The sequence below is a fragment of the Microtus oregoni genome, unplaced genomic scaffold (genome assembly GCF_018167655.1).
Source record: "Microtus oregoni isolate MIOR12 unplaced genomic scaffold, Mior012 000020F_ref0000438, whole genome shotgun sequence".
NCBI lineage: Eukaryota > Metazoa > Chordata > Mammalia > Rodentia > Cricetidae > Microtus > Microtus oregoni.
Window position 1 is genome coordinate 17,164,571 of NW_024543079.1, and position 15,634 is coordinate 17,180,204.

The 15,634-nt window shown below is 46.0% G+C and overlaps 1 protein-coding gene across 1 annotated transcript; it reads right to left on the reverse strand.

The window, feature by feature from the left end:
* Nucleotides 1-6,386: 6,386 nt before the first annotated feature.
* Defb128 (defensin beta 128) lies at nt 6,387-10,512 on the reverse strand. The gene is made up of 2 exons (XM_041670092.1): nt 10,464-10,512; nt 6,387-6,625 (listed from the first exon to the last, which is right to left on the reverse strand). The coding sequence occupies exons 1-2, from the start codon at nt 10,510-10,512 to the stop codon at nt 6,387-6,389; spliced, it is 288 nt and encodes a 95-aa protein (XP_041526026.1).
* Between the last annotated feature and the right edge of the window lie 5,122 nt (nt 10,513-15,634).

The following is a 15,634-nucleotide window of genomic DNA, read 5'->3' on the forward strand; positions in this document are numbered from 1 at the left end:
ACAGGTGCAGTTAGAATGACAACCCAAATTATTCATCACCTGCCGCATGTCCTCCTACCCACAGTGCCGTACCTTCAGGCCCAGAGACCCTGTATTAAGTCTTATTGATGAAGTAAAGGGGCTTCTTGATGGCCCCAAGGTTGCGGAGAGTCATTGAAACCTTCATTTGTTGTAGATCTTCCCCTGGGAAACAGGCTTCTGTCCTTCTAAAGACATAGCTATGGTCTATGGCACAACTGGGAGGCAACATTTCCTCCTACACCCATGGCTGTCTTTGCAGGTAGAACTCACAAACGCACAAAGCAGGGTGGGCCGATGGAAACGGGGCAGCAGAGAAGGGCAGAAGGGAAGGAAAGCATGTGATCTTTGGGGTCATACATATCTAAGGTCAGTTCTGTCCCACTAAAAGTTCACTTTTAGACTAAGGTCAAGTGAGCATGCATTTTTGAACATGGAGAATAGAGAACGCATGTCCTCCATTGAGTGTATATTATGTTACGTGTATTGCGTTTGCAAGAATGGTATATTATGTTAAGCACATTGCAGGGACTTAGTTAAGGTAAGTTGCTTATTCCTGGATGAGGGTTAGCAAGAACATTTCCTGAGGGCCCTGCCTGTTGGACCATGGCTGCCCTTCGTGGGTATGTGTGATGATAAGCTATGCTTCACCTGAAGGGAAATGCATTACCATGCAGAAGAGTGTGAGAGGTGAGGGCCATGGGCTCTCTTTGGATAGCCAGATGGTCTTTTAAAGGCTCTTGAGGGCACTTGATGTGCTTTCTCCTCAGTAATTAACTGGATCACTGCCTCAGAAATACCTCAGACCCATGATCACCTTGAATGTGGGCAGGGACTCTAAGCTAAGTACTAATATAGCCTCCTGTCTTCTGGCCTCACACCTCACCCTTCCTCACACCGTGTAAGCAGCAAACTGCCTTCACCGCTGTGATATAATCCCAGAAGAAACTAGCGATAGAAAGGACAAGCCTCAACATAATACAGGCTGATACAACAATACTATAGGCAACACTATACAAAGTGGAACTGAATTGAGAACATTACCTCTAAAATCTGAAGCTAGATACAGGTGCCCACTGTCTCCACTCTTACTCAGTATTGTGTTTGAAGTCTTAACCAAAGCAATAAGGCAAGAAAAACAAATAATAAATACTTCATAGGGTGTGCTGGAGGAGATGTCTCAGCAGTTAGCAGAGGACTTGGGTCTGAGTCCCTGCACTCACATGGTGGTTCACAACCATCTACAACTCCAGTTCCAGGAGATTTGTTACCATCTTCTGATCACTACAAGCACCAAACACACACACGGTACACATACATACATGCAGGCAAAAAACCTCACACATAAAACAAAATGAATAATTTAAATTTTTTAAAAGTACACAAATAGGAAAGGAAGAAGTCAAATTATCTGGATTTGTAGACAACATAAGTCTGTACTTAAAAGACCATATGTATATATTTAAAGCCAGGCGGTGGTGGTGCACACCTTTAATCCCAGCACTCAGGAAGCAGAAGCAGGCAGATCCCTGTGAGTTTGAGGCCAGTCTGGTCTACAAGAGCTAGTTCCAGGACAGGCTCCAAAGCTACAGAGAAACCCTGTCTCAAAAACCAAAAACCAAAACAAAACAAAATAAAACCCTAAATATAGTATCTTAGTCATTGTTTTATGGCTATAAAGAGACACCATAACCATGGCAACTCTTCTAAAAGAAAACATTTAATTAGGGACCTGCTTACAGTTTCAAATCATAGCAGGGAACATGGCAGCTACATCCTGATCCGTAAACAGAGAGAGAAACAGAAATAGAAAGGAGAGAGAGAGAGAGCCTGGGGCTGGCATGGGCTTTTGAAATCTCCAAGCTTACTCTCAGTGACACACTTCCTCCAACACATCCATAACTCCTAATCCTTCTAATCTTTCAAATAGTGCCACTGCCTGGTGACCAAACATTCAAATATATGAACCCAGTGGGGGCCATTCCTATTCAAACCACCACACTCAGAAATCTCTAAGATCTGATAAATGTTTCCAGAAAAGTAGTAAAACACAAACTCGACATAGTAAAATCAGTCTCCGTGTGCTGGGAAAGTTCAGGCTTATCTGGAGTCTGGCTGCAGCAGTCTAGGAGGCTGGACCATCTGGGCTACTTGTCTTCCGTGGTGTCTGGTCCTTTTGCTCTGAAAGCACACAGACTTTCAAAGATAACATTCATGTCTGCATTAACACAAGTATGGAACGCGCAGTGTGAACAAGTCAGCTAAAGATGAGTTTTTCTTCTGTGTTTGAAGTGAGAGGATCTGTCAACTTTGTAAGTTCATTTGGACTGTTTAACCAAACTGTAGTATAAACCTCTATCCATGCCATATGAAAGGATGGCATGTAATAATAATTCATGAGGACTCTGTAGCCATGTTACCATGTCTCGTCCAGTCCCAGAGCTGTTCCCATGCAGAGGGATCAGCATATACGTCACCTGTCCTGTAGTCTTTCTTAATTTCTTCCTTCATGTCTGCGGCCAAGATTTTCAGGAGGTCTCCCATGATCAAATCTGATCTTTATTAATTTAAAAGGAATTCATAGCTTTTTGTTTACTGTGGAGACAAAGGCATAACCTCTCCTCCAACACATTTCCTGACTTCCACTCTGAAGTTAAGCCATCCTTAAAATACATAGGCTGGTGTAAATCATTTTCCCCCACAATCCAATGTCTCTCAGCAGCTGCTGTTTTTTTGTTCGTTAGCATTTTAAAAATTCAGAGTCAATAAAGCACCATACAGGATCCAGGTGCCCTGTGTGGTTCCCATCCTTGTGTGGCTTGTTCTTCTTATATTACTTTGCTCTTTCTTTAAAGATTTTACTTTATTATTTTTTGCCTATTTGCAGTATTTCTTTGACTGCCTGAGCCAAACCTTAAACTGTGGGGCTACCCACTGAGCATCTCTCCGTAGCACATGGCATTGGCGACTGACCCTGCCCACTTCGGGCCCATGATTAGGCCCATGGGCACCAGACTTACCATCCTACCTAGCTCTGGGAAGCTGTTGGGCCTGCGCTGCGGCAGGAGTTTCTGTCTAGTCTCCCATCTATCTAAGAGTGCACCATTCAAGGGTTCAGCTGTGTAGCAGGGCCTCTTAAAGGAGCCCCAGCTCTGTACACCACAAGCAGTGGGCTCCATTATCTGCCCCACATTGGTCGTCAATCACCATCTGACGTTCTTTTGGGGACCACCAGCTCCCAAATAAGGACACAGAGACTTTTATTAATTACGAATGCCTGGCCTTAGCTTAAACTTGTTCACAACTAACTCTTATAACTTAAACTGACCCATGTATATTAATCTACGTCCTGCCACATGGCTCCTCCATAATGTATATCTGCTTCCCTCCACGTCTTGCTGGCAAATTCCACACGTCTCTATTCATCCCCCTGAGTCCCTCTCTCTGCCTGGAAGTCCTGCCTAACCTCCCTTGCCTAGCTAGTGGCCATTCAGCTTTTTATTAAGCCAATCACAGTGACACATCTTCACACAGTATAAACAAATATCCGGCAACAACTCCTCTGCCCACACTCAGGCCTGTGGGTTTACTCTCCCCGAAGATAACAGGACCACATAAGTCCACATTCAGCTCTCTTTGCCGCCTATTCCAATATGCTGAGATGACAAGACCCACTGTTTCTTAACTTCTGAGATGGCTTTCAGACTCGAATAAAGACTTTTGCCAAATCTTTTGACTCCTGTTTTAACCAAACTGAGTACTTGTGTGTGTGGGCGGGGGGGGGGGGGGGGGGGGGAGTTCTAGGGCCTCGGAGGACTGGGACCAGGGGCAGGACTGGATACTATGTTCCCTTGGACAGGTCTGCAGCTTGAGACCTCAAGATCCCACCAGCTGCGGAGCAAGGTCTTGTGGCGCAGCCCGTAGCTTCTAGAGAGGAGTCCAGGGTCTTTGAAAGTCTGTCTGCAAAGCACTGGGTTTTACTGAAATGCGTGTGATCTGGGGTCCGAGTCAACACTCGCTCTTTTCTCCTACCTCCCCCAAACGGAGATTCTCTGTTTTCTAGGCTGCCTGAGGATGGGGAAGGATGATGGGGACTCTAAAACACTCTGCCCAGCTTCTTCCTTGCCTTTTTCTTCTGTTACCAGACAGCTGCTGGGGGTTCTTTAGCTCTATCCAGATAGAAGCCCTGAGTGGCTGAGGCGCTCTTGCTGGGCGGATCTTTGAGGGCTCCCAAACCCTTTAGCATTTAACCGCAGTGAGGAAAAGCAATGGCGAAGTGGGAGCAGTAATAGGTGACGCCCTCTAGTGTCCTGAGCTGGAGTGTCTAAGCCCCTCGGTCCTGGAGGCCTGTCTTGGACCACAACAGTGAGTTCAAGGCCAGCCCAAGTAATTTAGTGAGCCTCTGTCTCAAATTTTTACACTTCTAATTTAAAAACAACTGATGGAAGAGGGTGCTGGAGAGATGATTCCGCCATTAAAAGCACGGACATTAGGAGCTGGCTCTCTACTCATCCTGAAGAGCCCCCAAGTTGGGTTCTCACTGGGCAGCTCACAACTTCCTAATAGTCTAGTTCTAAAAGATCTGACACCATCTCATGCCGCTGTGGGCACTGCACTCATGTGTACAGACCCACACCACTCACACACATACACACACTCACATATACACACACTTATATATACACACACATACAAATACTCACACATACACTCACACACACTCACACATACACTCACACACACACTCACACACACACTCACACACACATACACTCACACATACACACTCACACACACACTCACACACACTCACACACACACTCACACACACACTCACACATACACACTCACACATACTCACACACATACACACACTATCACTCACAGACACACACATACACTCACACACATACACACACACATACACACTCATATATACACACACATTCACACTCACATACATACACACACTCACACACACACATAATTAAAAAAAATATTTTAAGAGGACTGGGGCTATAGCTCAGCACATGTGTCTGAGGCTCTACGTTCAATTTCCAGAACCATGACAAAGGGTTATTTATGGCTGACCAGCACTGTAAGGAAAGCAGCCGCCACAGTGTCCACACAGATGTTTCTGTTTTGTTCATCAGAAGAACCTTTCCCACTATCCTGAGCTTCAGCCATTTCATTCTGCTCGTGACAGCTTCTTAAGTGCAGCACACCTATAAGGCTTTAAAATCTACGGTACTAAACAGATCAGTCAATGCTTTCAGACATCCTGAGAGTTGCCTTTGTCTAAAACTCAAGCCAACTAGACATTCTAATTGCTAGTAAGAGAGAAGGTGGTGGTGGGGAGCGTGAAGAGATGGCTCAGAGGTTAAGAGCACTGGCTGCTCTTCCAAAGGTCCTGAGTTCAATTCCCAGCATCCACATGGTGGCTCACAACCATCTATAATGAGATCTGGTGCCCTCTTCTGATATGCAGGCAGAACACTGTACACATAATAAATACATGTTAGGAAAATGTTCAGGTATCTTTCCACACTTCAAGAAACTCTTAGTTGCCAGGCGGTGGTGGCACACGCCTTTAATCCCAGCACTTGGGAGGCAGAGGATCTCTGGGAGTTCGAGACCAGCCTGATCTACAAGAGCTAGTTTCAGGACAGGCTCCAAAACCACAGGGAAACCCTGTCTCAAAAAAACAAAAACAAAAAAAAAAAAAAGAAGAAGAAGAAGAAGAAGAAGAAGAAGAAGAAGAAAAAGAAACTCTTAGTTGTTGGCAAAAGCCGTGTGTGTTCTCATAGCTTCTTAGAGACATGAGAAATTTCACTGGAGAGTCTGAGGGAGTGGATGAGATGGTGCTGTAGGCAAAGGAGGTGCTTGCTGCCAAGCCTGGTGATGTGAGTTCAATCCCTGGGACCCACAAAGTGAAAGAAGAGAACCGATTCCCTAAAATCGTCCTCTGACCTCCACACATGCGCCACCATGATACATGCATGTCATGAAGCATACCCAAGTATGCACGCACAAGCACACACACTAAAATACCCAAAATTATCTTTGATTTTTTTTAAAAAATAAAAAAAAAGAGGAGAAATAACTGAAATTTGAGAAACGCCTTCTTGGATAGAAAGTGCAGAGACTACCTGCCACCTCTCCCAGGGTTCATTTAGCCTCGTGTCCCCATTTCTGGGGCAAAACACAAGAAGTACAGCAGCTATGCAATCTCATTCACGTTATCCAGAAAAGGAGCGGACACAGGCAAAAGTGTCAAACTTTATTATGTGGGGAACCACGTGCACAGGAGGAAAGCGGCTGCGGCAGCCCGCAGGGTTCCACAGAGCCGTGGAGGACATACGGTCCATTCAGATAGTGATGGTGAAGTAGGTGATGGTGGGCAGGATTATATAGTCTTGGACTTTGTTTGACTTCTCCTTGGGTTGGACCCGCTGCTGGTGGAGGATTTTCTGCTTTTTGTTTTCCCTTTCATTGACGCAACAGTATTTGGCATGCAGGCATCCCACCTCAGCTATCTCCCCCATTTTGCATTTCTTCCTGCAGTAGCCTGATACATTGTTAAAGCATCTTTTGGGTTTTGCACCATCTGAACACAGGAAACAACATGGAGCAGGGTTAGTTTCTGAGGGAAAGCAGAGATGCAGCTGGATTTCACACTCACAGGGGCAACAGACTCACCACCCTCTGTCAGCATCTCCTCTATCCCAAACGGAAACCTTATACTAATACAAGGAAACTCAGAACCCCCAAATTTAGGACATTCAAGGGATTGGGGAGATGGCTGAGCAATTGAGTGTGTTTGCTGCACTTGCAAAGGACCCAGATTTGGTTCCCAGCACCACCTGATGGTCTACAGCTATTTGTAATGTTCCAAGAGGTGCAAGGCCCTCTTCTGGCCTCTGTGCACCCTAGACACACATGTGGTGCACATACATATGCGCTGGTGGAATGTTTGTACACATAAAATTAATCTTGAATTTTAAAAAAGGACAGTTGGTCCTGGCCAATACCCAAATAGCTTTGGAAGTACCCACGACAGGGAGGAAGAGGAGAAGACCTGATTCCTTGCGCAGTCCAGGCTAGGTACCACCCCAAATCAGGCAAAGCCCTCCCGGCTCCATCAGCACGCCCTCAGTCTTGTTTCCTCAGAGAGCACTAATACATCACCATCAGTATACTTCAGAGCCAAGTCAGCTTTTAAAAGGGCATCCCAGGCTGGGCTACCAGGATGGCCCTGCAGATAAAGACACCTGCTATGGGAGCCTGGCAGCCTGTCTTAAATCCCCGCAGTCCACACAAGGTGGGCAGAGAAAGTAAGTCCACAGAGTTGTCCTCTGACCTCTGACCTCCATGACACCCATGAGCACATGCATCCACAAATGCACTTCACACGTATACAATAATAATCAAGCAGAGTTAAAATCTTTTCCCATGGCTTCTGGAGACCAGACTCAGATCCTCGTTCTCACACAGCAAACACACTCTTACTAACTACGCCGTCTCCTCAGCAATTTTTTTTTAATTTAAAAGAAAATCACAGAGATCAGGAGAGATGTCTCGGGAGGTTTTTTTTTTTTTAAGATTTGCTGCATATCTGAGTTCAAACGCCCTGCGCCCTCATAGAAAACAGGTGTGTCTGTGCCTGTAACCCCAGCACTGACTGCTGGGGGACAAGGTAAGAACAGGAGGGTTGTGGGGCTCGCCAGCTGCCAGCCTAGCTCCAGGTTCAGTGCGAGAGCCCATCGCACAGAAGTGAGGTGGAGAATGGCAGAGCAGGGCACCCAGGGCATGTGGGTGGACGTGCAAAACACACACACACACTTGCAACATCACAGACACACATGGATGCAGACATGTGGCATCACAGACTCTCTCACACACACACACTCACAACACAGCATCACAGGCACACACACTCACACACACAGCATCACAGACAAACACACACAGCATCACAGGCTCACACACTCACACAGCATCACAGGCACACACACTCACACACACTCACACAGCATCACAGGCACGCACACACACACACAGCATCACAGGCACACACACACACAGCATCACAGGCTCACACACTCACACACACAGCATCACAGGCTCACACACTCACACACACTCACACACACAGCATCACAGGCACACACTCACACACACTCACACAGCATCACAGGCTCACACACTCACACACACAGCATCACAGGCACACACTCACACACACTCACACAGCATCACAGGTTCACACACTCACACACACAGCATCACAGGCACACACACTCACACACACTCACACACACAGCATCACAGGCTCACACACTCACACAGCATCACAGGCTCACACACTCACACACACTCACACAGCATCACAGGCTCACACACTCACACACACTCACACAGCATCACAGGCTCACACACTCACACAGCATCACAGGCACACACACTCACACACACTCACACAGCATCACAGGCACACACACACACACACAGCATCACAGGCACACACACACACAGCATCACAGGCTCACACACTCACACACACAGCATCACAGGCTCACACACTCACACACACTCACACACACAGCATCACAGGCACACACTCACACACACACACAGCATCACAGGCTCACACACTCACACACACAGCATCACAGGCTCACACACTCACACAGCATCACAGGCTCACACACTCACACAGCATCACAGGCTCACACACTCACACAGCATCACAGGCTCACACACACACAGCATCACAGGCTCACACACTCACACAGCATCACAGGCTCACACACTCACACACACTCACACACACTCACACAGCATCACAGGCTCACACACTCACACACATTCACACACACTCACACAGCATCACAGGCTCACACACTCACACAGCATCACAGGCTCACACACTCACACACACTCACACACACAGCATCACAGGCTCACACACTCACACAGCATCACAGGCTCACACACTCACACACACTCACACAGCATCACAGGCTCACACACTCACACACTCACACAGCATCACAGGCTCACACACTCACACACACTCACACACACACACTCACACACACTCACACAGCATCACAGGCACGCACACACACACACAGCATCACAGGCACACACACACACAGCATCACAGGCTCACACACTCACACACACAGCATCACAGGCTCACACACTCACACACACTCACACACACAGCATCACAGGCTCACACACTCACACAGCATCACAGGCTCACACACTCACACACACTCACACACACAGCATCACAGGCTCACACACTCACACAGCATCACAGGCTCACACACTCACACACACTCACACTCACACACACAGCATCACAGGCTCACACACTCACACACACTCACACAGCATCACAGGCTCACACACTCACACACACTCACACAGCATCACAGGCTCACACACTCACACACTCACACAGCATCACACACTCACACACACACACTCACACAGCATCACAGGCTCACACACTCACACACCCTCACACACACACACTCACACAGCATCACAGGCAGGTCTTTGTGTTTCACACTCCTAGGCTGCAGGCATCACCCTTGCCAAGATCTCATTAGTTTTAGCCACAGTTGCTCCTGAGACCCCTTCTGCTCATCCCAGACAAATTCTCCAGAACCTGGCTGTTCTCTGTCTCACTTTCTTCTTCAACTCAGATAAATGTCTTAGCTAGTGAGCAAACACAGTTTGATATCCTTTCCCCCTGGAGATCCCGACTCTCCCCTACTCTTGCACGTAGGTCCCAACATCTCTGTCTAAGCCTTCATTTCCCTCTCTATCCAAAATCAGATCAACCTGCAGAATAAATGTGGACAGCAAAGATGTGCTCTCCCTGCTCTCAAACTTCATAACGAGCAACAACCTTGAAGACGAGAGAACTGTATTTTGAGGGCCATGAAAACACAATATGGCTCCTTGCAAGCAAAGCAGAAAAGAACCCTAGATGTCGGACTTCCTTCCACCAATAAGAGGCTTTTCATCTTTGCATCTGAGCTAGAGATGTTACACCCACTTGCCAAAGAGAAAAATTAAGGTTCAAAAGAAATAATTCTCTGGGTTAATTAGCTACTTAATGATGAAGAAATGCTTTCGCCTGTGAACTGTTCACTTCACTGCTGCAGCCCCGGCTGAAAATGAATTTGAGTGGAAATGGGGGGTGGCCAAAGTTCTCAGGTGAAAGCTGCTGAGCATCATAATGTTGATACCAGATGATGAGCTGATTGGTACCTTCCGCAAGGGTGCCTCTGACCTCACTGCTTGCTCTCTCTCTCCCAGGCACCAAGGATGATGCTGGCCAACTGTCAGCGGTCTTAACCATCCCACCCCTGTTGCCACCAGCACTAGCATCCCCTACTTCGGGGTACATTTGGACAAGTTACCTGCCAGTACCACAAACAGCAGAATAACGAGAACCTGAGGCAGCTTCATGTTTGCAGACCCCCCAGAGACAGCAGGGTATCCTGCGAGGCAGCACCGCTCAGAGCACAGCTAGCATGCCACACTTCGATTTTAACTCACATGGACAGAGAGGGAACCCAAGCCCGACCCCACCTACATCCCCAAATTCGGAGTCCACAGTCACATAATGTTCCATCCTCTCCCACCCACTCCCTTTTCCTCAGGATGTGAACCCCTGCTGAGCTTGCTCCACCTGGCTGTCAGCCCACTTGGCTCAACGTTGGTTGACCATATTCCCTGGTTTGGATGGGCCATCCCTGCTTTATGGTTATCCTTGCCTCTCACTCTCTCACTCACAAAAACCTCCAAAATAACGCATAGCATTAGATTAGAATCCATGGGAGACTGAAGGCAAGATAGCCAAGGAAACAATGCTTTAATTCGTAAACTGTTTGGGCCACACCCTCAGCTCAACATCCACCTTGTATCGTTTAGGAAGCAGCCTTGCTGAGACGGTTTGTATTTCTACTTTCCTCCTGATGACACTGCTAGACCTTGAGAGTAACACTGGTCACCTGCCTCAGGCATTCACCCCTAAGTCTGGCCATCCATCTGGCTAGTTCTTTCAAGTTCCTGCGCTGTCAAATTGCCATCTGGATTGGGTACAAGGAGCACACAGCCTCCTCATTTGCAAAGCTCTTTACAGCTAAGTAGCCAGGTTCCTCTTGAGTAGGCTGGGAAAGATAACAAGATCTTGCTTTATAGACATGGCCAGTTTTTTCGTGTTTTTCTTTTTCTTTTTTTTAAATCCCCCGTCAACATATTTACTCCCACCAGCATCCACAGCCACACAAATCGTTTCGATGCCTTACTTACAAATGGATTTTAAATGTGTTTCATTTCCGACAGAGCGTCTCTGAATTCTACACGCCGAATTCGGAAGAATGGCAATGCTAATCCTCACACAAAAAGACTGGGAAAGTTGAGGATATTTGTTCAGAAGCGGTGAATGGGGGTTAATAATTCATGCTGCAAAAGTCAGACAAACCCTTTTCAAAAAGGCAAAGAACAGAAAAAAATCCCTTTTTAAAAAGGATTCATTTATTTTTATTTTAGTGTATGAGTGTATTTGCCGGCATGTATGTCTATGTACATGCATACCTGGTGTCCGTGGAGGCCAGGAGAAAGTGCCACATCTCCTGGAACTGGAGTCATAGACAGTTGGAAGCTACCACGTGGGTGCTGGGAATCAAACCTGGGTCCTCTGCAAGAGCAACTACAGCTCTTAACTGCTCCAGCCCTGATATTTCCTTTAACACGCATGCTTTAAAGGAAAATGCTTTTTATAGTTCACTCCAGAAATTGTCTTGCTAGCTCAAATTCCAGAGTCCAATTAGGGCTGCACATACTTCAGTTCCTTCTTGGTAAACTGTGTTCCTAAGACTTGATGTATACTGGAAAACAAAAACAAAAACAAAAAATAAATGTGTATTATGGGGATTGACGACATTGTTCAATGGCTAAGAAGCACTTATTTTGCAGAAGACCCAGGTTCTGATCTCCGCACCCACGTGATAATTCACAGCCATCTCTAGAGTATCCAGTGTCCTCTTCTGACCTCCATGCACACCAGGCATGCATGTTGTATACAGATATACAGGTAAATAAAACACACATACACATAATAAAATAAATATTAAGCTAAGCATACATATTAAGTGTATGCCTTTAATCCCAGCACTTTGGAGGCAAATGCAGACGGATCTCTGAGTTTGAGGCCAGCCTAGACCACAGAGCTAGTTCCAGAATAGCCAGAGCTACACAGAGAAACCCTGTATCAAAAATCCAAAACCAAAACAAAGAGACCTGAAGAAGAAAGTGTACGTTACGGTTTATAAAATGCACATCTGAGGGCTGGAGAGATGGCTCAGTGGTTAAGAGCATTGCCTGCTCTTCCAAAGGTCCTGAGTTCAATTCCCAGCAACCACATGGTGGCTCACAACCATCTGTAATGAGGTCTGGTGCCCTCTTCTGGCTTGGAGGCATACACGCAGACAGAATATGTATACATAATAAATAAATTTTTAAAAAAAATGCACATCTGAGTCCCCATTTTGAACTTGGTTAGCAATTATTAAACACTATGTAATAGTAGGCTGAGGGCATAGCTCTGTCGATCAAATGCTTGTAAGCACGAACATCTAAATTTCTTCCTCAGAACCCATGGGAAAATGCCTGGCATAGTGGCATACAAACGGCATTCCAACTATCAATGAACAACATGTCTGACGCTTCTATGTATCTAATCACAAATTGATTACAAATAAACATTCCTCCTTCATTTAAAAAAAAGCTTAAAGTGGTAGCAAATGGGAGAGAGGAGATGATCATGCTGGTAAAGCATTTGCCATGCAAGCAAGAAGTCCTGAGTTCGATCCCCACCACCCACACGAATACTGAACGTAAGATTCTGTGACTGTAATCTCAGCACTGAGCAGGCAGAGACAGGAGGATCCTGGTGACTTGCTGGCCATTAGGCTAGCCTCACCAGTGAACCTGAGGTTTAGTGAGAGACCCTGCCTCAAAAAATAAGGCGGAGGATGACCAAGGAAGCCATCCAACACCAACCTCTGACCTTCCCTTCCCATACAAGTGCACACACATGCCTAAGTACCCACACACATATCTGTGCATGCAAAAAAACCACCATTATTTTAGGTGTACAGATTTTAGCTGGTTGTAAAGGCATGTGTGATGTTGTCAACTACACCTGAAATTAACTAAAATCAAAAATGTCTGGGTATACTTATGAGAGATTTTTGCTTAATTAAATCACTTGAAGTGGGAAGATCCACTTCTAAATGCATGGCTTTGAGGTGGGACAGTGCACCTCTAATCCAGATCTTTTGAGGTGGGAAGACCCACCTCAAATCTAGACCACGCCTTCCGATGGAAGCCTATATAAAGGACATGGAAGAAGAAAGCCTCACTCTTTGTCTGCTTGCTCTCGCTCTCAATGGCAAGTCCATTCCTTCACTGGCATTAGAACCAACTTCTTCTGGATTCCAGTGCACACTGGGGACCAACTGAGACATCCAGCCTTGTGTAATGGACAACTACCGAATTCATAGGGAGCGATGGTTGGATTAGCTGGACCACAGCCTGTAACTCGCTCTAATAAATCCCCTTCTATATATAGAGAGATTCATCATGTAAGTTCTGTTACTCTAGAAAACCTTCACTAATACAGCATGCTAATAAAAATCTGCCACGGATGAAATAAGAGCTCCCCACGATGTCCACCATGCGTTCTCAGAAACTATGAACATGGCATGCGTGGGAGATTTAGTGCTGTGAGTAGAACCGACGATGGTGGTGAGAAGATCGTAAATGAGGTTCTCCTACCTTATCCTGGAGGTGCAGTGTGATACAAGGACCCTCTAACATGGTAGGGAAGGTGGGGGAGTCAGCATCACAGAGAGATCTGATGGAGCTACACAGTTGGCTTTCAAGATGGATAGAGGGAAAGTCAGCCAAAGAGTTCAATCCCCTGAAAACCAGAAAATCAAGGAGTTCTCCATTAGAGCCTGCAGAGGGAACACAGCCTTCCCACCACCTTGTTTTTAGCCAAATGAGACCCATTGTGGACTTCAGAACTATGAATCTAAACTAGCTACAGAAATTATCTAAACTTGTGTTATTCTATGCTGTTAAGCATAGGGGCATGTGACAGTGATAGAAAGCCAGAGCCGTATTGGTCACATACACAAAGGGATCCAGAATGTGACCAGAGCATGTGCTCTCAATCGAGCTTCAAGTTCTGCACTGATGAGACTTAATTCAAAAGCACACTTGATAACTTCAAGCCTGGAAACTCAAACTCTGATGGCTTAATTGCGCACGCGCACACACACACACACACACACACACACACACACACTTGCGCACACGGCAGGGGCGGGGGAGAGAGAGAGAGATCAGGCTGGCTGGTCAGAGATCTCCAGGGAGCCTCCTGTCTCCACCCCGCAGAGTTAGGGTCACAGGCATGTGCTGCCAAGCCCACCATGCAAGCATGGGTGCTGGGATCCACACTCAGGTGCTATGCTTGTGTAGCCGGCATTTGACTGGCTAAACCATCTCCCTGGCCCCAAGCTGCAGAGAATTTCCTCTGATATGTGTCCAAATTTTTATTTTATTTTGTTTTGTTTTGTTTTGTTTTTTTTCCAAGACAGGGTTTCTCTGTGTAGCTTTGGTGCCTGACCTGGAACTAGCTCTTGTAGACCAGGCTGGCCTCGAACTCCCAGAGATCTGCCTGCCTCTGCCTCCTGAGTGCTGGGATTAAAGGTGTGCACCATCACCGCCCGGCATGTGTCCAAATTTTTAAATCTAAGCCCAATGCATCTATTCCTTGGGTAGGCTGCCACAGAGAGACCAGAGATATGTCTAATAATTTACAGTCAACTTCCAAAGAGGAAAACTTGGCTCTTTGATGAAAGGCTCTGCTCAACTATGTTCATAGCAGCTTTGTTTGTCATAGCCAGAACCTGGAAACAACCTAAATGCCCCTTGACTGAAGAATGGATAAGGAAAATGTGGTACTTGTACACAATGGAGTACTACACAGAAGAAAAAACAACGACAGCTTGAATTTTGCAGGAAAATGGATGGAGCTAGAAAACATTATTTTGAGTGAGGTAACCCAGACACAGAAAGACAATTATCACATGTACTCATCATAGGTAGCTTTTAAACATAAAGCAAAGAAAGTCATCTTACAAACCACAATCCCAGAGAACTTAGACAACAATGCGGACACTAAGAAAAACTTACATAGATCTAATCTACATGGGAAGGAGAAAGTAGAAAAAGACAAGATCTCCTGAGTAAATTGGGAGCATGGGGACCTTGAGGGAGGGTTGAAGTAGGGAGGGGAAAGGCAAGGAGGGGAGCAGAGAAAAATGTAGAGCTCAATAAAAATCAATAAAAAAATAAAAATAATACAGTTGATTCTCAAAAAAGAAAGAGTCTGGGTGCACTTTCAAATGTTTAGAAAAATAAATATATTTTTCCTACCAAAATATCCTCAGTTTTATTTGATACATTATTTTTAGAAGACATTTACATGTTTAAGTAAAAACTCAGCAACACACCT